Below are 23,472 nucleotides of genomic sequence, written 5' to 3' on the forward strand. Positions count from 1 at the left end.
GCAGGACAGTGACCTGCAGGACATACATCTGTAGGACATGGACCTGGAGAACATGGACCTGTAGAACATGAACATGGAGGACATCGACCTGCAGGACATGGACCTGTGGGACATGGACCTGGAGAACATGAACATGGAGGACAGCGACCTGCAGGACATGGACATGCAGGACAATGACCTGCAGGACATACATCTGTAGGACATGGACCTGGAGAACATGGACCTGTAGGACATGAACATGGAGGACATCGACCTGCAGGACATGGACATGCGGGACAATGACCTGCAGGACATAAACCTGTAGGACATGGACCTGGAGAACATGAACATGGAGGACAGCGACCTGCAGGACATGGACATGCAGGACAATGACCTGCAGGACATACATCTGTAGGACATGGACCTGGAGAACATGGACCTGTAGGACATGAACATGGAGGACATCGACCTGCAGGACATGGACATGCAGGACAATGACCTGCAGAACATACATCTGTAGGACATGGACCTGGAGAACATGGACCTGTAGGACATGAACATGGAGGACATCGACCTGCAGGACATGGACATGCGGGACAATGACCTGCAGGACATAGACCTGTAAGACATGGACCTGGAGAACATGGACCTGCAGGACATGGACATGCAGGACAATGACCTGCAGGATATAGACCTGTAGGACATGGACCTGGAGAACATGGACCTGTAGGACATGAACATGGAGGACATTGACCTGCAGGACATGGACATGCAGGAAAATGACCTGCAGGACATACATCTATAGGACATGGACCTGGAGAACATGGACCTGTAGGACATGAACATGGAGGACATTGACCTGCAGGACATGGACATGCAGGACAATGACCTACAGGACATAGACCTGTAGGACATGGACCTGGAGAACATGAACATGGAGGACATCGACCTGCAGGACATGGACATGCAGGACAATGACCTGCAGGACATACATCTGTAGGACATGGACCTGGAGAACATGGACCTGTAGGACATGAACATGGAGGACATCGACCTGCAAGACATGGACATGCAGGACAATGACCTGCAGGACATACATCTGTAGGACATGGACCTGGAGAACATGGACCTGTAGGACATGAACATGGAGGACATCGACCTGCAGGACATAGACATGCAGGACAATGACCTGCAGGACATACATCTGCAGGACATGGACATGCAGGACAATGACCTGCAGGACATACATCTGTAGGACATGGACCTGGAGAACATGGACCTGTAGGACATGAACATGGAGGACATCGACCTGCAGGACATAGACATGCAGGACAATGACCTGCAGGACATACATCTGCAGGACATGGACATGCAGGACAATGACCTGCAGGACATACATCTGTAGGACATGGACCTGGAGAACATGGACCTGTAGAACATGAACATGGAGGACATCGACCTGCAGGACATGGACATGCAGGACAATGACCTGCAGGAGATACATTTGTAGGACATGGACCTGGAGAACATGGACCTGTAGGACATGAACATGGAGGACATCGACCTGCAGGACATGGACATGCAGGACAATGACCTGCAGGAGATACATCTGTAGGACATGGACCTGGAGAACATGGACCTGTAGAACATGAACATGGAGGACATCGACCTGCAGGACATGGACATGCAGGACAATGACCTACAGGACATAGACCTGTAGGACATGGACCTGGAGAACATGAACATGGAGGACAGCGACCTGCAGGACATGGACATGCAGGAAAATGACCTGCAGGACATACATCTGTAGGACATGGACCTGGAGAACATGGACCTGTAGGACATGAACATGGAGGACATGGACCTGCAGGACATGGACATGCGGGACAATGACCTGCAGGACATAGACCTGTAAGACATGGACCTGGAGAACATGGACCTGCAGGACATGGACATGCAGGACAATGACCTGCAGGATATAGACCTGTAGGACATGGACCTGGAGAACATGGACCTGTAGGACATGGATCTGAAGGGCATGGACCTGTAGGACATGCAGGACATTGACCCATAGAAAACGGGCCTGAGGGACATGGACATGAAGGGCATGGACCTGCAGGACATGGACCTAGAGGACATGGACCTAGAGGACATGGACCTGTAGGACATGGACCTATAGTACATGAACATGGAGGACATGGACCTGGAGGACATGGAAATGGCAGACATGGACCTATAGTATGTAAACATGGAGGGCATTGACCTTAAGAACATGGACATGCAGGACATGGACATGCAGGACATGGACCTGCACCTTACTCTATAAAATGACCTGAACTTTTCAAGATTACATAACATCCCAACCCAAACTGGTATTTTGTGTGCTGGACCAACAACAAAATAGAACATGGTTATGGTGTACAGTAGAAGGATGATTAGACTTGGTTTTCATAAATGGGCAAATCAAGAAAAGAGTATTATGAATTCACAGTAAAACCGTTTCACTGCAGGTCCTGCTGGAATATCTATACCAGTTTTGCACATCTGGGGACTGCTTAATGGATCCATTTCTTTTCTTAGAAACAAAAGGCAACTTCCGGCTTTGCTGCAGAGATATTGCTTACCCTCAGCATGATGGTGCCACCTCCATGAAGCATAATTTGTTCAGTGCTTTGTTGTCCTACCTGCTCTTTGATCTCCTGAAGCTTGTTGCTCTGCTCTCGGATGTCATGGAGCAGCTGGAGGGCTTTATCATCTTCTTGGGTCACCTCCATCCGTGCTTGTTCTAAACTGCGCTTCAGACTCTAAAGTGAAATTAAAATCAGTCAGATGGGTTAGTTTGGGGTCCCAGGCAGAACCGAAGACAGAGATTTGGATGTCACTGCCCCCTGACAGCCATTTTTAAGCTAACATGTTTAGCAAATACTCGATACTCATTAATTTGCCATTTCAGGCATAAAAACTGCAAATACTGAACAAACAGAAATCAGTTTGTTGAACTACAGTTACTCACACTGCATTCTGTGATGTAGGTTGCCAAGTCCTGTTCCAGGATTGTCCTTTGAGTCTCTGAGGCCTTCAGTTCGATATCTTTCTGCTGGAGAACTGACTCCAGGTCAGACATCTTTCTCTGGACCAGTGAGATCTCTTGTTCAACCTGGACAGTCAACAACGAGCAAAGCAATGCAGATTCTGAATCCTCCACATTAACTTTTGTTCAAACAGATATCACCTTCACTGATCTTTAACAAAATAGAGAGAGGGAGAGACATGCAACCACAGGCCGGATTCAAACTCGAGTTTGGCTAAATCCAGGACTAAGGCCACCCACTGCACCACTGAGGCACACCCAAACTTCTTTTTATTTTCTAAAGATTAATGTTTAACTATGTTTACAGTTTTACAGTTTCAAAGGTTTAAATACATTTCGAAGTAGATTGGCAGCGCAAAACAAACTGCAATACGATTTAGGAAGTAAAAGGGTTTTTTGCTGTGGCAATAGCAGAGAGGGCTTAACCCCGTAAATTACATGACACCACTGAACGCAACGTCCAGATGTCAACACACCGCACCAGTCGCTTCTGATCTAACAAGCAGAAACAACTCTGTTTAGATTTGATAAACGTGGAGCAGCTCTGATGAGAGGGATTCGGACAGATAATAGAGAAAAACAATAAAGCACACTGACTACGCCCTGGCTTCCTAACATGTTGCTCTCCATTGTTTACTTTCCTGATTTCTGTCGTACTGGTGACATTATCAATGCTAACCCAGCGTGATCATGTCACCAGACACGCAGATGCGGGGGGACAGGCGCCACGTAGCTGCAAGCAAGGGTTTAGACCAGCTTTAATTGTCAGTTGGAAGAGGGGAGCTAAATGCAGATTGTTAGCAGGTCCCCATGTTTGAAAACATGAACACGCATTAACCTGCTAGTTGTAGTGGGAAAGCGGCTCAGGTTATTTGGACTTTGTGACCTAAACGCATATGAGTTATTTTAAATGATTCTTCTGGCCAATATACAGCTCTTGACACTATCAATGCTACACAGGGGCTCCCATCTTGAATTACTGTATGGAAGTAGGGAGAAGACGCACCGTCGTTGACCAGGTCATGTCAACTGAAAGAGCATATCCCTTTATGGCCCCAGGCTCTTATTCAGTCATGGAGCTAAGGCTTTAGCGGTACTATTTTTCCGCCTATTTGACTACTGTTCATGGCTCAGACAAGGAAAAAGTTAAAACCTTCTGAGGAGACTAAGAAGAGAAGACATGAAAGGGATCGAGGAAAAACAAGAGTCGATATAGGAAAATAGTTTCTTCATTGGTGCAGGCTGAAATAAGAAGCTGGATGTAAAACCGATACTCTTTTTCCAAATTTGTTATTAGACTTGTAAGTTAATGCTTTGCTCCTAGTATGCAGTCATACATCTTTATTATTATTTTCTAGCTTAGTAGAAGCAAAATACCAGAAGGTACAGGTCTAGCGCCCCTAGTGGCCAAAAGCTTCCTTTCAAGGATATTTGGTCTTCAAGTGAAGAAAACTGCTTTTTTCTTCACTTCTCAAACCAGATACACTCAGTTAGCCTCTGCAATGATGTCATGGATGTAGTAGAAAATGCTAACACCTACCGGCCATTATGGTAACACCTGGTTACCATGGTGACTAAACATAAGAAGATATTGAAGAGTTACCCTTATGTTGTTTTGGTGTTGCTCCCCTCCCCAAAATTGTCCTACATCTTAAGGAATGTTCCTCTTCATCATATGTGTCAGATGTATGTGAAATTTATGGGGAGCCGTAACTTTAAAATAAGCTGTCAAACATTAGGAACAATATTTATGGTTATTTAGCATGTTTTAAGAGAAAAATAAGGGGTTTATTTTTTACAATTCATTTTTTCACTATATCATTCATTCATTTATCAATATCTTGCTTTGTTAAATAAATATATACTTTGGAGCTAAATATTTAGTTTCCATATTAAATATTTAGTTTTTTAAATAAATATTTAGCACCAACCTAAATATTTAGTTTTTTAAATAACTATGTAGCTCCAAATTGTATATTTATTTAACAAATTAAATATTTAGCTAGCATCAAGCTAGTTAAATATTTAGCTAGGCTGGTACTAGCTAAATAGCTAGCTAAATTTTCAGCTTACCTATGGTAATTCACTTCAGCTTTTCAGCAAGTTAATTTGCAAATAAGCTAAATATTTAGTTTCCATATTAAATATTTAGTTTTTTAAATAAATATTTAGCTCCAAACTAAATATTTAGTTTTTTAAATAAATATGTAGCTCCAAATTGTATATTTATTTAACAAATTAAATATTTAGCTAGCATCAAGCTAGTTAAATATTTAGCTAGGCTGGTACTAGCTAAATAGCTAGCTACATTTTCAGCTTACCTATGGTAATTCACTTCCGCTTTTTGGCAAGTTAATTTGCATATAGGCTAAATATTTAGTTTGCACATTAAATATTTAGTTTTTTAAATAAATATTTAGCTCCAAACTAAATATTTAATTTTTAAATAAATATGTAGCTCCAAATTGAATATTTATTTAACAAATTAAATATTTGGCTAGCATCAAGCTAGTTAAATATTTAGCTAGTCTGGTACTAGCTAAATATTAGCTACATTTTCAGCTTACCTATGGTAATTCACTTCAGCTTTTCGGCAGGTTAATTTGCATATAAGCTAAATATTTAGTTTGCACATTAAATATTTAGTTTTTTAAATAAAAATTTAGCTCCAAACTAAATATTTCGTTTTTTAAATAAATATGTAGCTCCAAATTGAATATTTATTTAACAAATTAAATATTTAGCTAGCATCAAGCTAGTTAAATATTTAGCTAGGCTGGTACTAGCTAAATAGCTAGCTACATTTTCAGCTATTTTCAGCTTACCTATGGTAATTCCCTTCCGCTTTTCGGCAAGTGAATTTGCATATAAGCTAAATATTTAGTTTGCACATTAAATATTTAGTTTTTTAAATAAATATTTAGCTCCAAACTAAATATTTCGTTTTTTAAATAAATATGTAGCTCCAAATTGAATATTTATTTAACAAATTAAATATTTAGCTAGCATCAAGCTAGTTAAATATTTAGCTAGGCTGGTACTAGCTAAATAGCTAGCTACATTTTCAGCTAACCTATGGTAATTCACTTCCGCTTTTCGGCAAGGGAATTTGCATATAAGGTAAATATGTAGTTTGCACATTAAATATTTAGTTTTTTTAAATAAATATTTAGCTCCAAACTAAATATTTCGTTTTTTAAATAACTATGTAGCTCCAAATTGTATATTTATTTAACAAATTAAATATTTAGCTAGCATCAAGCTAGTTAAATATTTAGCTAGGCTGGTACTAGCTAAATAGCTAGCTACATTTTCAGCTTACCTATGGTAATTCACTTCCGCTTTTTGGCAAGTTAATTTGCATATAAGCTAAATATTTAGTTTTCACATTAAATATTTAGTTTTTTAAATAAATATTTAGCTCCAAACTAAATATTTAGTTTTTTAAATAACTATGTAGCTCCAAATTGTATATTTATTTAACAAATTAAATATTTAGCTAGCATCAAGCTAGTTAAATATTTAGCTAGGCTGGTACTAGCTAAATAGCTAGCTACATTTTCAGCTATTTTCAGCTTAGCTATGGTAATTCACTTCCGCTTTTCTACGACGGAGTATTAGGGCCACACATGAAGAGAAAAAATATTTTTGCCATGACGAGATTAAACTCGACATGTGGACTTTAAAGTCGACATGTCGACATTAAACTCAACATTTCGAGAATAAAGTTGAAATGTCATGTTGAGTTTAATCTCGACGTGTCGACAATAAAGTTGAAATTAGTTCAAGAGAGCCAACCGCTGCACAGGTTACATGCACAGAATCCAGAATCAGACATGCCTTGTGTAGATGATTTGGTCAAAATGTACTTTCTGTGATGATTATACAGTTATACAGTTGCAGCACGTCAAAGACTACCTTCACTCTTAAAACGCAGACTGCAGCTGTGGAGCGCGGTTGCTCTTTTTTCCAAACTTTGGAATGTCGAGATTAAAGTCCCCACGATATATCAACTTTATTCTCGAAATGGCGAGTTTAAAGTCGACAGGGCGAGTTTTAAAGTCGACACGTCGAGATTAAACTCAACAAGACATTTCAACTTTATTCTTGAAATGGCGAGTTTAAAGTCGACATGTCGACTTTAAAGTCGACATGTCGAGTTTAATCTCGTCATGGCAAAAATATTTTTTCTCTTCATGTGTGGCCCTAATACTCCGTCGTACTTTACGGCAAGGGAATTTGCATATAAGCTAAATATTTAGTTTGCACATTAAATATTTAGTTTTTTAAATGAATTTTTAGCTCCAAACTAAATATTTCGTTTTTTAAATAAATATGTAGCTCCAAATTTAATATTAATTTAACAAATTAAATATTAAGCTAGCATCAAGCTAGTTAAATATTTAGCTAGGCTGGTACTAGCTAAATAGCTAGCTACATTTTCAGCTATTTTCAGCTTACCTATGGTAATTCACTTCCGCTTTTCGGCAAGGGAATTTGCATATAAGCTAAATATTTAGTTTGCACATTAAATATTTAGTTTTTTAAATAAATATTTAGCTCCAAACTAAATATTTCGTTTTTTAAATAAATATGTAGCTCCAAATTGAATATTTATTTAACAAATTAAATATTTAGCTAGCATCAAGCTAGTTAAATATTTAGCTAGGCTGGTACTAGCTAAATAGCTAGCTACATTTTCAGCTTACCTATGGTAATTCACTTCCGCTTTTCGGCAAGTTAATTTGCATATAAGCTAAATATTTAGTTTTCATATTAAATATTTAGTTTTTTAAATAAATATTTGGCTCCAAACTAAATATTTCGTTTTTTAAATAAATATATAGCTCCAAATTGAATATTTATTTAACAAATTAAATATTTAGCTAGCATCAAGCTAGTTAAATATTTAGCTAGGCTGGTACTAGCTAAATAGCTAGCTACATTTTCAGCTATTTTCAGCTTACCTATGGTAATTCACTTCCGCTTTTCGGCAAGTTAATTTGCATATAAGCTAAATATTTAGTTTGCACATTAAATATTTAGTTTTTTAAATAAATATTTAGCTCCAAACTAAATATTATTTTTTTTTTTATATAAATATGTAGCTCCAAATTGAATATTTAATTAACAAATTAAATATTTAGCTAGCATCAAGCTAGTTAAATATTTAGCTAGGCTGGTACTAGCTAAATAGCTAGCTACATTTTCAGCTTACCTATGGTAATTCACTTCCGCTTTTCGGCAAAGGAATTTGCATATAAGCTAAATATTTAGTTTGCACATTAAATATTTAGTTTTTTAAATAAATATTTAGCTCCAAACTAAATATTTCGTTTTTTAAATAAATATGTATCTCCAAATTGAATATTTATTTGACAAATTAAATATTTAGCTAGCATCAAGCTAGTTAAATATTTAGCTAGGCTGGTACTAGCTAAATAGCTAGCTACATTTTCAGCTTACCTATGGTAATTCACTTCCGCTTTTCGGCAAGTTAATTTGCATATAAGCTAAATATTTAGTTTTCACATTAAATATTTAGTTTTTTAAATAAATATTTAGCTCCAAACTAAATATTTAATTTTTTTAATAAATATGTAGCTCCAAATTGAATATTTATTTAACAAATTAAATATTTAGCTTGCATCAAGCTAGTTAAATATTTAGCTAGTCTGGTACTAGCTAAATATTAGCTACATTTTCAGCTTACCTATGGTAATTCACTTCCGCTTTTCGGCAATTTAATTTGCATATAAGCTAAATATTTAGCTAGCACCAGACATAGTGAAAAAAATTACCAAAATAAAATAAACAAAATAAAAAAGAAACAAAAATAAACCCCTTATTTTTCTCCTGAAACACTCTAAATAACCATAAATATTGATCCTATTTGTTTACTCCTAACTTTACAAACGGCGCCCCATAGAAATAACATAATTTTTTACAGATTTTCATTTTACACACAAAAAAGAGCAAAATGAGCATCAGAACCGAAGAGTAGAGACTTATAGAGCTCCTCAGTGTAAACACCTAAATCCAGTTGAATATGTGTGGATGTCGGTGTATCTGTTTGCTTTGTCCCATATGTCACAGGGATTAGTGGGAGATTTGCTGTTATAGCCAGAGTAGAAGAGTAGCGTGGAGAAACAGCAGGGATCACAGCACAGTCACAGATAATCGCAGTAGTCAGCATGCAGTATGGCTGATCTATCACACTACGAATGAGAACAGAACATGTCCTCGCAAACACCTTCAGCCACAATGTGGCGTATTCAGACACAAAAACCAAAGAGTCATCACAGCAGTGGAAGCAGGGCTTAGTAAGCAATAACAGCACATTATTAGAAGAAACAATCCACCACCATTTAAAGGCCAACGGTGCTGGAGCAAGGCTGGGATGTTAGAACAGGTCACAGGTCAAGGATATGCTATTATCTCACAGACTTCACCTACTGCTATAGTCGCATAAGAACATTTCAAACTGATAATTGATACAATTACTTTAGTCTTTGGCGCTCAGACCTCGGCAGTAAACATTAGTGCTGAATTTTGCATTGATATGCATGAACAGGAGTAAAGAACAGGGATGTTTCCCCCCCAGGCCTGAAACTGGTGGTGGAGTGGAGATAGATGAAGTTGGTCAGTCTATAGACTGCCGGTTGGTGAGACGGTCTGCTGAGCTTTATGGAGAGATCCAGTGGACTGCGTGAGCTGAAAAAGTACTTCACTCAGGGACCTGGAAGATGGAAGTCCAGCTTGGATAACACAGGTTGCATGAACCTGTCCATGATGAGCAAGCATGCAGCGACAGTGGAGAGGAAAAACTCCCCTTTGGGAAGAAACCTGTGGAAGAACCGAGCTCGACATGGCGGTCTTCTGCCGGACCGATTTAGATGGGACAGGGAAAGCAGCAAGAGGTCTGATGAAGCTTTAGCTACGATGGTGGAGGAGGGGTAGCCTCGTGAGACCATCCTGATCTCGCGACCTTTCAAGATTTCACTCGCTAATCAGTCTGGAGACTCTCCGTTGAAGAAAATTTGGAGCAGTTCACCAAACGAACGTCCAATCAGCGTTGGCTTTGAGGCGGGTTGAGGTGTGATGCAACGAGAAGCGCGACAGTTCAGTATAAAGAACATGGCGGCTTCAGCCGATGAAACTAGCATTAGCGTGGCTATCGAGCAAGTTTTATCGGAATTACAGAGTATTTCTTCACTGAAAGAAGAGCAAAACACTGCTCTGGAGGCTTTTCTCAGAGGAAAAGATGTTTTTGCTCTTCTCCCGACTGGTTTCGGCAAGGGTTTGATCTATCAATTGGCTCCTCTTCGTCGTCACTCTGTTAGTACGTCATATGCTTCATTGATCTGATTGGTTTATTTGGCCCGTCTATCACCAACATAGGCAAATCAGCTAACCTTCTACGGAAGGTTTCCAGATGGATATGCGGAGCTACACCGCCTGCGCTTTGTGTAGCAGACTGAGGATGTGGATTTGGAAACCTTTAAAGATGAACTCTGGATGCTGATTGGCCCGTGACAGAGGCGAATAGTAATCGTTTCTTCAGGTGGACTTCTGCCTAGTCTCCATTTTAAGTTAGAACCTAAGATTTCCTGCCAACATTAAAAAACCTCTCAGCTGCACTGGAAAAAAAATCTAAATCTAGATAAGTAATTTTTTCTTAAAATAGGTGCATTTGTTCTTGGATTGAGGAGGTAAAAGAGACATTTTGCCAATGGAACAAGACAATTTACATTTAAAATATGAAAACACAATTGCATTGTCTTATTTTAAGTGCATATTATCTTCTTTTAAGAGAAAAAAATCTAATTTACCTACCGTACTCAAATTAAGGGTAAATACACTTAATTTAAGAAATTTTTTACTTATTTCTAGATTGTTTTTTCCAGTGTGTGTGACGTCATCTAGTGAAGCAAGAGAACTGTACTGTAGGCTATGATGACAAGCCCCAGCTATAAGGTTTAACTTTATGTTTGAGATTTTTTATTCTAAAGCAAGACAGGAATAAGATGAAGAGACTTCACTGATAATTAAAGTCAAGATAAATCACAAATTAGCGACTAGCAATGCATGAAAAGTGAGATTTTCGTCCCCGTAAACCCCCGTAAACTCCCGCAGATCTGCCTGATTTTCGTCAGTTTCCGACAATTTGCAACCCGTGCTTGTCCGCGTTTGTCGTGCCACAAATTGTCGGAAACGTACCGTGACGTATGTGGAGAGCGATCAGCTGTACTAATGGCCCTAATTAGCATATGAATACAGCAAACCCGCGCGGCTGGCCAGGTCTGGCTTGAATAACCTTCTCAGTATTGGCTGAAACCACTATTCTCAAACAAATGAAATCGCTCGTGATTGACAGCAAAACCACACGTGGCCACGCCAGGCTTTAATTTTCTTACTGAGTATTGGACGGAACCACTTCTTTTTAAACAAGTAAAGTCGCTCGTGATTGGTTGGCATATATATATATTTACATATATATATTTATTCATATATATATATATATATTTATATTTATTTATTCATTCATATATTTATTCATTCATAAATTTATTCATTCATATGCTGTGTATTTATGTTATCCTACACTACTACACAATTATTATGCTACCATCAAGGACATGAATGAATTTATACAGGAAATGAACATTTGCCAGGAAGCTGTTTATGCAAAGAAAGAGCTTTATCTAAAAATTAAAACTCCGTGAACGGTCCGTTTGCTTCCTCGGGGTTGGAGGTAACAGGCAGCATTCCCTCCGAGGCAGGTCCGATGTGCAGACGCCTAGTGTGCGTGGCCCTGTACTTCGGCATCGCTTCTAACCGGGACTGCAGCTTAACACAGAGTTCAGTGAGATCCGGCCTACGAAATGGCGGCGACCGTACAATCCATCCAGAGACACCGCCGAGGAAGGCGGACTTCCAGAGTTCCACTTCCTCATCTGCTAGCACACTCTGCCTCGCTTTCAGCAGCTGAAAAAAAAAAAAAAATGAATCAGCGCACTGCGTATGGACACAACACATCTATTAATGCACCTGAAAAATAGTCACCAAATAAAGTCTTACCCTCTTTCTTCTGGCCCGACTCCGAGCAGATAGCCTCCGCACGCAGCGTGTTGGCTGGCAGCGTATATCTGAAGCTCCTGCGTACCGTCTGAAAATACGTCTTACAGGCAGCTGGAAAACAATTAAATGAGAGTGGTATGAATAAAAAATCAAACGCAAGTCACAGTAACAAGGAAGGAGAAAACATTAAAACAAGTCACTTACACACAATGTCGTCTTTATCATCATCGTGCAAATCTGGACTTGCTGATTATGGCTCCGAGCAAATAAGAGGTCTGTGAAAACAAAATGTAAAGCTATGATCGGTATCCATTACCTTTTACCGCAGAATGAAAGCATATTCTTTAAATCTTACCCTTGCTCCGGTTCATAGCGCCTGCAATTAGTCTCCGAGTTGTTAAGACGGCGTACTGCTTTCTGTAAATCACAAAAAATGCACTTTAATAAAGCTTGTTCTTGCAAGGCTAGGCTAGATAGGCTAATAGCTAGGCTGCTATTAGCCATAGCTCAGGCTAGGCCGCTTTTAGCTTAGCAGGCAGTAATCGAACATATATTTACCGCTAGCATCTCTTCTTTGAGTTCGTCTTGTTCGATGCAGAGTCGCCATCGCGTCCAAGAGGAGTTTTAGGGTGGCCAGATGTCCGGCTTTAGGGCGGACAGTCCGGATTTTCATTGCACTGTCCGGCGTCCGGCGCTGCACCCAGCCGGACGTGTATTTGTCCTCCTTTACTCCCAGATTCCACATACTCCGTCAGCGCTCCGCCCCGCTCACGTACGGAGTACTTGTCTGTCATGTAAATCAATGAGGTTTCTTGGAGATCGTACAGAGCATGCGCGAGATGAACTAGGGTGTCCGCGGATCAATAAAAATAATTAAAAAATAGCATTAAAATAGCATTAAATTAGAGTCACTCATTCCTGTATGAACCCTGTGAGCGCTTAATTTAATATGACATATTAAAAAAATCCCACCATCATCCAGCACATGTTCAGTTTCTGCCCAAATATATATTTATATTTTTGTAGATTTTTGTAACGGGGATAAGGATAATTCAAAACTGCTTTTTTTTTATGAACTTGTTCACTACTTCCAAACTCAGCATCTCTTTTCATTCCTGTAATAAGAAGTTTCTTTTGAATGGATTTGATTAAAGTTTAAGTCCCTCGGTATAAAATAAATATTTTGATGGAGATGATAAAATCTGCTTCCTCGTTGGTGAATAACCAATAGTTTGGATCCAATCATTTAAATAAACGGTGTTAGTTTTTTTTTTTTTTTATATATATATATATAAGAATTGTGCTATAATTTCTAGTCACCGATCTGTTGCTGCTATATTTTAATTTGACGAACCGGAATTTGTCGATGTTCTTTTTCCTGTTTGGTGCGATTGCAATTGCGGATCTTGACCTTGACCTTATGCCCACAGTGTACCAATCTTCTCATGGCTACTTCCAACAGGATAATGCGCCATGTTATAAAGTAAATCATCTCAGACTCATTTCTTGAAACTTTTCCACTTAAGTAATTGTGAATTGAGCATATTGACAGACAATATTTTATTTTTTATCTTAAATGCAAATTTTTTTAAAAATAATTACTGCTCTAAATGTATTGCTCTGTCAGCTAAAGATCTGTTTTGGTCTCTATGCTTTAATTAAATAAATCAATTCAAGCTAAAATGTAAGAGTCTATACTGAGCCTGATCTCTTTGTATCAGAGATTTTCTTACCCAGAAAGATGTCACTTGGGGTAAAACCCCCCCTGCAACCCTGGTTTGCGTTTGTATAGCTCACAGCATGTTCATTTACATGTTAAAGCCTCCCCTAGAATTCCATGGGGGGGAGGCATGGGGGGAACACTGCCTAAGAAATTCCACGTCAATTTCTGACAATTTACGGGAGTTTTCGACGAAGCCTGCAAATTGCCGTAAACTGCCGCTAACCTGAAGTTCCACGACAATCTACAGTGCCGTATATTGACGAAAATCCCACTTTTCATGCAGTGTAGCTATTAGCCGTTAATAATGCAAAACTTACCATCTGCTTCAGAGTTTCCTATCAGCACTGAACTAAACGCCTATTTCAGAGTTTTAATAAGTCCGGCAGCAAAACTAGTTTATTTTTTCTTCTCAAACCGGTATAACTTGGACTGGATACTTTCACGGTGGTTCCAGATTTGTTTTTTAGGGGACATTGTGTTTTAGATTTATTTATTTGACAGGGACAGTGTACATTAATAAGCATTCCCGCAAACGCACCAGAATTAGCCTAAAGGCTATTATTCATCTGTTGTCCCTGGACAGATCTTAACATTGTCTACCTAAAAACACAACAGTAAGGAAAAAGTGACAAATATAAAAAGAAATAAAAACAGCTATAACTCTTCAAAACTTGTTTAAAAATATAGAATTAATGTTTGCTAGACTTCAGATTTAGGTTAATGAAATAGAATGAAACATTCAAATAAAAATATTTACACCATATATATATATATATATCTATATATTTTTTGTGTGAAAACAAAGCATGAGGATTGTTATTTCTGGAAGTCTCCTAAAATCCAGTGTTGGGAATTATTATAAAGGATGCTATGATGTTAAAAGAAATAGACGTTGGCATCTCAGAAAGTTAGTGAGGTCATAAGGTTCAGTGAAGTTTGCCAGTCGATTCAGAGGGTGTAACATAAATCGTATTGGTTCATGACAGATGAAGCAAAATATTTTCAATCTTTATTTCGTTTAAAGCTACAGTGTGTAATAATTACAGGCATATAAATTCAGAAATTTAATATATTATACATAACTATGTTATTTATCATCACCTATGAGCTCAGCCTTTTAACCATAACATTTGCGTTGCCTTAGAATTCGTTATTTATAATTACATAGGAGCGGGTCTCGCAGCCATGGAGGCTGACATCTTTGCGCTACGGCAGCGCAGAGGCAACAAACTAGCGATTGCGAGATCTCCCATGACGCTCGAAAATAACTACGGCAAGTTGAGAGAGATGAACTGAGACGGTACTGAACAGTAGATGGCAGTATTATGCCTGAGAAGCGTTTAGTCTGCCTGAAACCAAAGAAGAAGAAGAAGCAGGTATACTGCGCCTCGGTAACAAGAAAGGTAAACAAGGCGGCAGGCGTGAGTGACTTTGCAAACTGTTTGGCACTGTGTGGCCAAACATCAGACGAATGGAGGATCATGCCTACTCTGTATCACAACGAAAAGCGGCGGACACCGAACCCCCGTCATCTAAGAAGCGGAAACACGACGAGAATAAACGCAAGAGTGACAAGAAACGACAAAAAACACGGATCAACATTGGCACGGCATTTACACGATGGAAGTCACTGATGGAGGAAAAAGGTTTTCAAAGTGACGCTCAAGTTGCCAGTTTTCTCTTGGACAGGTAATTAATCCTATACACACAATTGTCTAATATCACTGCAGTTTTTGGAGTACAGGATGCTCAGACCTGTCTAAAACAATAACATGCTGCGTGATGATGCTGTTACTCTCCAGTATACTTATTCAGCAACGTCCCTGACGTTTCACAGGTAATGATTCAGTAATTTTCTGTAAAATAATTTTCTGGATATATACCTCGGTTACTTCTCTCCGGCTCCTTTGGAGATCTTCAAGCCTTTCCTCCTCTGCTCTCACCCCGCTGGCTCCCCTCTCTCGCCTGGCCCCAGCTGCACGCTCACCCCGGCCTCTCTGCCCTCTTCCTTTCCCTCTTCCTTGCCTTGTAACCCCCGTGCCACAAACAAGACTTGGACTCTGTAAACGGGGAATATATATTCTTCTAGCGAACACAATCTCGCTGTTAAACTAATGACTACAATTACTTCGTCTGTTTATATCACCATGCAAAGCAGCTCACCAAAACGTCACAACGACGTAGAAAAAATAACGGGTATATTTATTATCTTAAGTCTACATGAAATCTATACCCTACACAGACTAATGAAATACTATCTGTAAAATTATCTATGTAAACAAACCTCATCACTTGAGAAGGTAGGTGATGCGGACGTCGTGGAAGACATTTTGTCCCGTAACGCTCGCCGTACTGTTGGGGGGGATAAGCGGTGGGGGGGAGACGTTCATGTTGCTGCAGTCTGCAGTCTGACCGCTAGATGTCGCTGAAAATTACACACTGTAGCTTTAAGATAATGAAATCCTCAAAAAATTTGTGTGCAAAAAAAAATTATAGGATTGTGGAAAAGGGGCGGCATCACAACCTGGTTAGACAAGACTAAACACCTGCAAGGTTTCCTAAGCCTCTGGATCAAGGTTCTCCAAATGTGGTCTTTAAGATCTACTGTCCTGCAGGTTTTAGATGCAGTCAGGCTGACTGGAGTGATGTCTAGAAGGCAGACACTGGCTGCCCCACCAATAAAGCCATGTGAAAAATATTGTTAAAGTTGAGTGGAAGGAAAAAATGTGGTTGGAAAAGTTGCAGCAGTTTCATGGAGAACAGAACCAATGAAAGGAATGTCAGAGGGATCCACCAGCCAGTGATGCTTAAGGGATCCATCTCATCTGCTGGTTTGGTCCACTGAAGTCCACAATCACTGCTGCCATCTAGTGTGGAGCATTTCATTCTTTCTTCATAGAGATTCTAAATTTATGCTGCTATAGGCTTAGACTGCTGGAGGACATAGGGACCCCATTTCATCATTCTGATTCATTGTATCTCTATTCTCCCACTCTGCAGAATCTGTTAGTTCAATCTCTAACGTTCTGCTCTCTCTGCTTTTTCTCATAGTAGCTTCATCTGGTCTGTTCCTGTTTGGCTGTGACTCCATCCTGGAGAGAAATATCAGCTGTGCTGCTGCCATCAACACCTTTGTTTCTAGATGTTGGAGCTTGGCCTGTTTTCCAGTGTAGTCCTGTTTCTCTGGCTGTGACTAACTGGATGTGCTCTCTTCATCCTCTGACATGGGAGCTGGCTCGGAGCTCGTCTGCCTGGCTGTGTGTTTCCTGGACGGGGCCGCCTGTGGAGCTGGTTGACAGCTGCCTTTTGTATCTATGATTCTTTTTCTATCTCTGCTTCTGTCTCCTTGAACCCCAGTCAGCCTCAGCAGATGGCCGCTCACACTGAGCCTGGTTCTGCTGGAGGTTTCTTCCTGTTCAAAGGGAGTTTTTCCTCTCCACTGTTGCTACAAGCATGCTAAGTGGGAAAGATTGCATTCAAGTCAATGAGTTGATACAATCAGCTGGCTTTTGATAGATGGAAAACTTTGAATCAATCTGATGATCTGGTGAACTATAGAAATAAACTGAATTGAAGTGAAATTGAATTAAATGTAACTTTCCAGGAGGATTGATGAGGAAAAGGAGGAAGCAACCATGAAGACAACTTGAAGGCTGCTATTAAAGCCACAGAGCTTCCTGAACACCTCAGCAGAACCATAGGCTGGCCTCCTCCGTGCCAGACCACAGAGACGCAGTTATCATAGCAAAGGAGGCGGAGCCAACATCAAAAGCAGAATAATAAACTAAATATCAAAGGTCAAAAATATATGTTATTACTGATCTTATTAAATAGACTAATTTTATCGGGGTATCCATGATCTGTGAGCCACAACCATCAAATAAGTAAAGATTGAAATATTTCACCGAATGGGTCGAATATCCACCTTATATAGGTTGTCTTTTTTTTTTTTTTTTTAGCTGTACCTAAATGTAAATAAATAGATCAGAAAATACCAGAACAGCAACTCTCTTACTAATTTAAACAATTCTCCTTCATATTTGGTTTCTGTATATCAGAAGATAATAGAAAATAGGAGATGAGACTGTGGATTAAGATCCTCTCTCCCATCAGAGGTTAGAGTCACTAACCTGTGACATTTGCTTGGTTATCTCAGCTGCTTTGAGTGTAAGAGAAGTTTTCCAGAGAGCTGGTTTCAACTCGGGAGTTGATGACTGTCGTCAGCGATCTGGAAGAAGAGCAAAGAATAATTTGACATGGAAGAGGAGCAGAGACATAAGAGTCTTTATGAAACAAAGAATGACATAGATGGAAATGTTATATTAAAAAAACAAAAAAATATCAACCACCTATTCCATTACAACAAACATAAAATATTGCTAAAATATCATCATTTTAAGACTTACTATGATGGATATGTTTATGCAGATAACAAGCAGAAAAGGTTAACGGTGGAAAACATTAGCGAGATGCTTCTTTTTCTGCCCAAAACCGCGATCATCCTGAGACTCTATGAATAGCATCCTCGTGTTCACACAACAGCCTCTCTTACCACCACTGGATATATTTGGCAGCTTTTGTGATCAAGTAGCAGGCAGAAGAATGAACGACAGAGTTTCTATTAAAAGCACAGGCTCACCTCCCACTCCTCCTTACAGTAACTCAGGCTCAGCTACACGTTTCTACTGCTGCAAGACCAAATATGCTGCAAAACTCCTACCATTTATCATGTCGATGTTATTTCCCTAGAGTTGACAGCATCCAGCTATAAAGCATCTCTTCTAAGAGCAGTAATAAATGCAAGGCTTAAAACTTTCCGTTTTGATAAAGCTTATAGTTAAAAACAGAGTGATGGGTGCTTAGAAGCTGGGTAAGTAGAGATGTAGGTGGAGGTTGAGCTTTTACAGCCCGATCAGGTGGGGGAGAAATTTCAGTCCAGATAGACATTATTTCTTGGCTTTACAGACGGTGGCTCTATCTTTTTTTATACCTCATGCAAAATACTAAAGTTATCCTGAGCTATTTTCTGCATATGTGCTGTTATAGGCTTAGACTGCTGGAGGACATAGGGACCAATTTTCATCATTCTATCTCTATTCTCCCACTCTGCAGAATCTGTTAGTTCAATCTCTAACGTTCTGCTCTCTCTGCTTTTTCTCATAGTAGCTTCATCTGGTCTGTTCCTGTTTGGCTGTGACTCCATCCTGGAGAGAAATATCAGCTGTGCTGCTGCCATCAACACCTTTGTTTATAAATGTTGGAGCTTGGCCTGTTTTTCAGTGTAGTCCTGTTTCTCTGACTGTGACTAACTGGATGTGCTCTCTTCATCCTCTGACATGGGAGCTGGCTCGGCGCTCGTCTGCCTGGCTGTGTGTTTCCTGGACGGGGCCGCCTGTGGAGCTGGTTGACAGTTGCCTTTCTATGCTCTATGTATCTATGCTTCTTTTTCTATGTCTGCTTCTGTCTCCTTGAACCTCAGTCAGCCTCAGCAGATGGCCGCTCACACTTTGGCACGGAGGTTTCTTCCTGTTAAAGGGGAGTTTTTCGTCTCCACTGTCGCTACAAGCATGCTTGATGTGAGGGATTGCTGCAGAGTCAGTGAGTCGATGCAATCAACTGGTTTTCCTTAGAAAACTTTGAATCAATCTGACTGGATGATGATCTGGTTGTCTCTGTAAAGTGCCTTAAGATGACATGTGTTGCGTAAATTGGCGCTATAGAAATAAACTGAACTGAATTGAATTAATAAATGCAGGTAAGAGCATCACATGCTTAGACAATGTTATGTTTTGGAGAGTTCAGTGAATCCACAGCGCAGCACTGTCATTGGCATGACAGGGTGGGGAGCGGTTAGCTTTAGAGACTGATTAAGCATGATATTGGATAAGATGAGCATTCTGATGCTTAATGAGGGATACTCCAGCAGGACAAATTGACCTGAATGACGACGATGGTCTGTCAGTCACCAGGTACTCCTGAACATGCAACATGTGTCAAAACATTTAAGCTTATATTTATTTGGTTACAGAGACTTCAGCAATAAATCAAATACCCCCACAGCTCCTCCACTTTTGCCGCATTAGAATTAGGAGGAAATTATTATGTTTTTTCAGATAAAAATCTGAAAAAAATGTGTTCTACTTCTGTTTAGCCTGTCTTTCTCTGTCCTTGTTATCGTCTCCAAAGTGTTTTGGTTCATTCCTTTTTTTACTTTGGAGGTCTGGAATGTGGGACCATCTCACAAATTAATACACTTTAAACTACACCTGTAATCAGTAGCTCTGGCTGAGCGTTTATGGTTACTGTCACAATCTTACACTGGAAAAAATCTAAATCTAGATAAGTAATTTTTTCTTAAAATGAGTGCATTTGTTCTTGGATTAAGTAGGTAAAAGAGACATTTTGTCAATGGAACCAGACAATTTACATTTAAAGTAAGAAAACATAATTGCATTGTCTTATTTCAAGTGCATTTTGTCTAAATATCTTATTTTAAGACTTAAAATACTAATTCCATTGGCAAATCATCTCATTAACCCACTCAAATTAAGGTTAAATACACTTAATTTAACACATTTTTACTTATTTCTAGATCTTTTTTCCAGTGTGAGCCGGGCATACACACTGGAAAAATTTGAAATCTTTCTTAAAATAAGTGCATTTGTTCTTGGATTATAGGAGGTAAAAGAGACATTTGCCAATTGAACAAGACAATTTACACTTAAAATAAGAAAAGGCCATTGCATTGTCTTATTTAAGGTGCATATTATCTAATTATCTTATTTTAAGAGTAAAAATACTAATTTCATTGGCAAACTATCTTATTTACTTACTCAAATTAAGGGTGAATACACTTAATTTAAGACATTTTAACTTATTTCTAGATCGTTTTTGCAGTGTGTAATTTATCTACTCTAATTATGGATAAAAACTCTTAATTTAAGATATATTTTTTTTTACTTATATCTATATTGTTTTTCCAGTGCACTGTGTGATATATTCAATCGTTGCACACTGGAAGATAAGTGCATTTGGGGAGGTAAGAGACATTTTGCCAGTGGAACAAATATTTACCTACTCAAATTAAGTGTGAATACACTTAAAACCCTGAAACCAAAGGGTTTAAAAATTCTCAGCTCACGATGCATGTTCTCACACTGCAAAAAATTAAAAAAAAATTCTTAAAATAAGTGAATTTTTCTTTAATTGAGCAGGTAAGTGAGACACTTTGCCAAAAACAACTGCAGCCTGTTATTTAAAATGCATAATATCTAATTATGTTATTTTAAGGTTAAAAGCGCTCATCCAAAGGCAGAGCTGAAAGTTTTCTCACTGGTTTACCAGATGTAGAGTTGCTGGTTACGAGGTGCCACCCCATCATGAGGCACCAGATGGCAAACAGATTTGCCTGCCTTTCTCCCAGAATCTCGTGCAAGCTGACGCTCCATAATGAGCTTTGCTAACACACTCTGCAGCTGGGCTCCTCCACTGCAATAATGAACCGTCTCAAAGCTCTTACTAATAACTATGCTTTTAAAAGCTCATCATAACTACAGGGAAGACTGTATCGCCACTAATCTTACTACAAAACTTCCTGCACTGTAAATACAATCTAGACATAACTCAATACTTCACAAAATTAAGTGTATTTACCTTTAATTTGAGCAGGTTAACAGGATGATTTGCCAATGGTGGGAGTCTTTTTACTCTTAAAATAAGATATTTAGATAAAAGGTGCTTTTATTAAGACAATGCAATTGTTTTTTTCTACTTTTTAATGTAAATTATCTTGTTCCATTGACAAAGTAGCCTATCTCACTTAAATAAAAAAAAATTATTAAATTAAGTGTATTTATCCTTAATTTGAGTTGGTAAGTGAGATAGTTTGCCAACACATAAGTATTTTTACTCTTTTAATAAGACAATGCAATTGTTTTTTCTCATTTTAAATGTAAATTATCTTGTTCCATTGGCAAAGTGTTGCACTTACTTCCTCAATTCAAGAAAAATGCACTTATTTTTAGTAAAGATTACTTGTCTAGATTTCAATTTTTTGCAGTGTGTTCACTGGAAAAAAGGCCGCCATTAAACAGTTAAATGTCTCTTGCAGGACAGAGTTTTTGTCTTTTTTTTTATTTCTATTTACTTTTATGTTTGTTTGTTTGTTTTTATCCTGTTTTGTGTTTTTAATATGTGAGCAGCTGAGGAGAAGGTCTAATTATTCTCACTTCTCAGAATCTGGGTCCTAATCTCCTGCAATAAACATCTGGGGAAAACTTTCTTCTTACTCATACCTGAAACGTTTTTTTTGCCACATCGGCACAAAAACAATCATATAATTATTAATTTACAGATAGCATTAACTGGATCCTCCTTATAACGTGGAGGTAAGTAATACATTTTCATTTAGATGGATATAAGGGGCAAAACTAGCCTGAATATGTTGTACATTTTATAGGATATGAGGAAGAAATGAAGAACTTTTGGCATTTAATATATCATATTCAATTTGTGATAAAAAGGAAGACATTTATGATTAAACACTGGAAAAAATCGAAATCTAGAAAAGTCTTTTTTTCTTAAAATAAGTGCATTTGTTCTTGGATTGAGGAGGAAAGAGAAACATTTTGCCAATGGAACAAGACATTGTTCCATTACACTTCAAATAGGAAAACACAATTGCATTGTCTTATTTCAAGTGCATATTATCTAATTATCTTAATTTAGAGTAAAAATACTCATTCCATTGGCAAACTATCTCATTACCTACTCAAATTAAGGATAAATACACTTAATTTAAGAAATTTTTTACTTATTTCTACACCATTTTTCCAGTGAACAGGTCTGAAGAAAGTGTTACACTGGAAAAACAATCTAGAATTAAGTTTAAAAAATTATTAAATTAAGTGTATTTATCCTTAATTTGAGTAGGTAAGTGAGATAGTTTGCCAACAAATAAGTATTTTTACTCTTAAATTAAGATATTTGGATAACATGCACTTGAAATAGGACAAAGCAGTTGTGTTTTTCTATTTTAAGTGTAAATGATCTTGTTCCAGTGGCAAAATGTCTCTTTTACCTCCTCAATCCAAGAACAAATGCTTGATTTGATTTTTTTGCAGTGTATTACCATCTATTTCTTTAGTTCATCGAAGCGCTGTGAGAACGGAGCAGAAACATTCCTAGAAGAACTCTGGACGCCATCTGAGTCGAGGAGCTTTTTTTTTTTCTTCTGTGGGTTGATTAAAATGTGCTGGGCTGTGAGTCAGAGTTCTTGAAGAGGAGGAGGACGGGAGAGAGGTTGCATCCTAGTCATTGTGCTGCTCTACATTCAGTCTGGATGACCAGGGCCGCTGCTACTGTACGGGCTGTAGGCAGGAGTGAATCACAGACCTGTTGAAACTCTGTAGTGGCACAGATTCCTCTTGAAAATCAAGCTTCCCTGAACTCCTGTTCTGACCCTCCTCTCCGCATAAACTCTGGCATTAAGAGAACAACAAAGTACTACACAACAGTCACAAAAAACTCATAAAACCAACTTCTACACTGCAAAAAATCTAAATCTTGATCAGTCATTTTTTCTTAAAATAAGTGCATT

General features: G+C 38.5%; 1 protein-coding gene across 1 annotated transcript in view; it reads right to left on the reverse strand.

Annotated features, from left to right (window-relative positions):
* The window catches only part of LOC119781506 (citron Rho-interacting kinase), a 181,196-nt gene that overhangs the window by 134,610 nt on the left and 23,114 nt on the right, over nucleotides 1-23,472 (reverse strand). Inside the window, 3 exon segments of the mRNA XM_038281998.1 lie at nucleotides 2,664-2,783; nucleotides 2,993-3,136; nucleotides 18,005-18,102. Of these exon segments, the coding sequence (XP_038137926.1) occupies nucleotides 2,664-2,783; nucleotides 2,993-3,136; nucleotides 18,005-18,013 (273 nt within the window). The 5' untranslated portion in view covers nucleotides 18,014-18,102.

This window comes from Cyprinodon tularosa, unplaced genomic scaffold, assembly GCF_016077235.1.
Source record: "Cyprinodon tularosa strain WSP-4 unplaced genomic scaffold, ASM1607723v1 ctg178, whole genome shotgun sequence".
Taxonomy (NCBI): domain Eukaryota; kingdom Metazoa; phylum Chordata; class Actinopteri; order Cyprinodontiformes; family Cyprinodontidae; genus Cyprinodon; species Cyprinodon tularosa.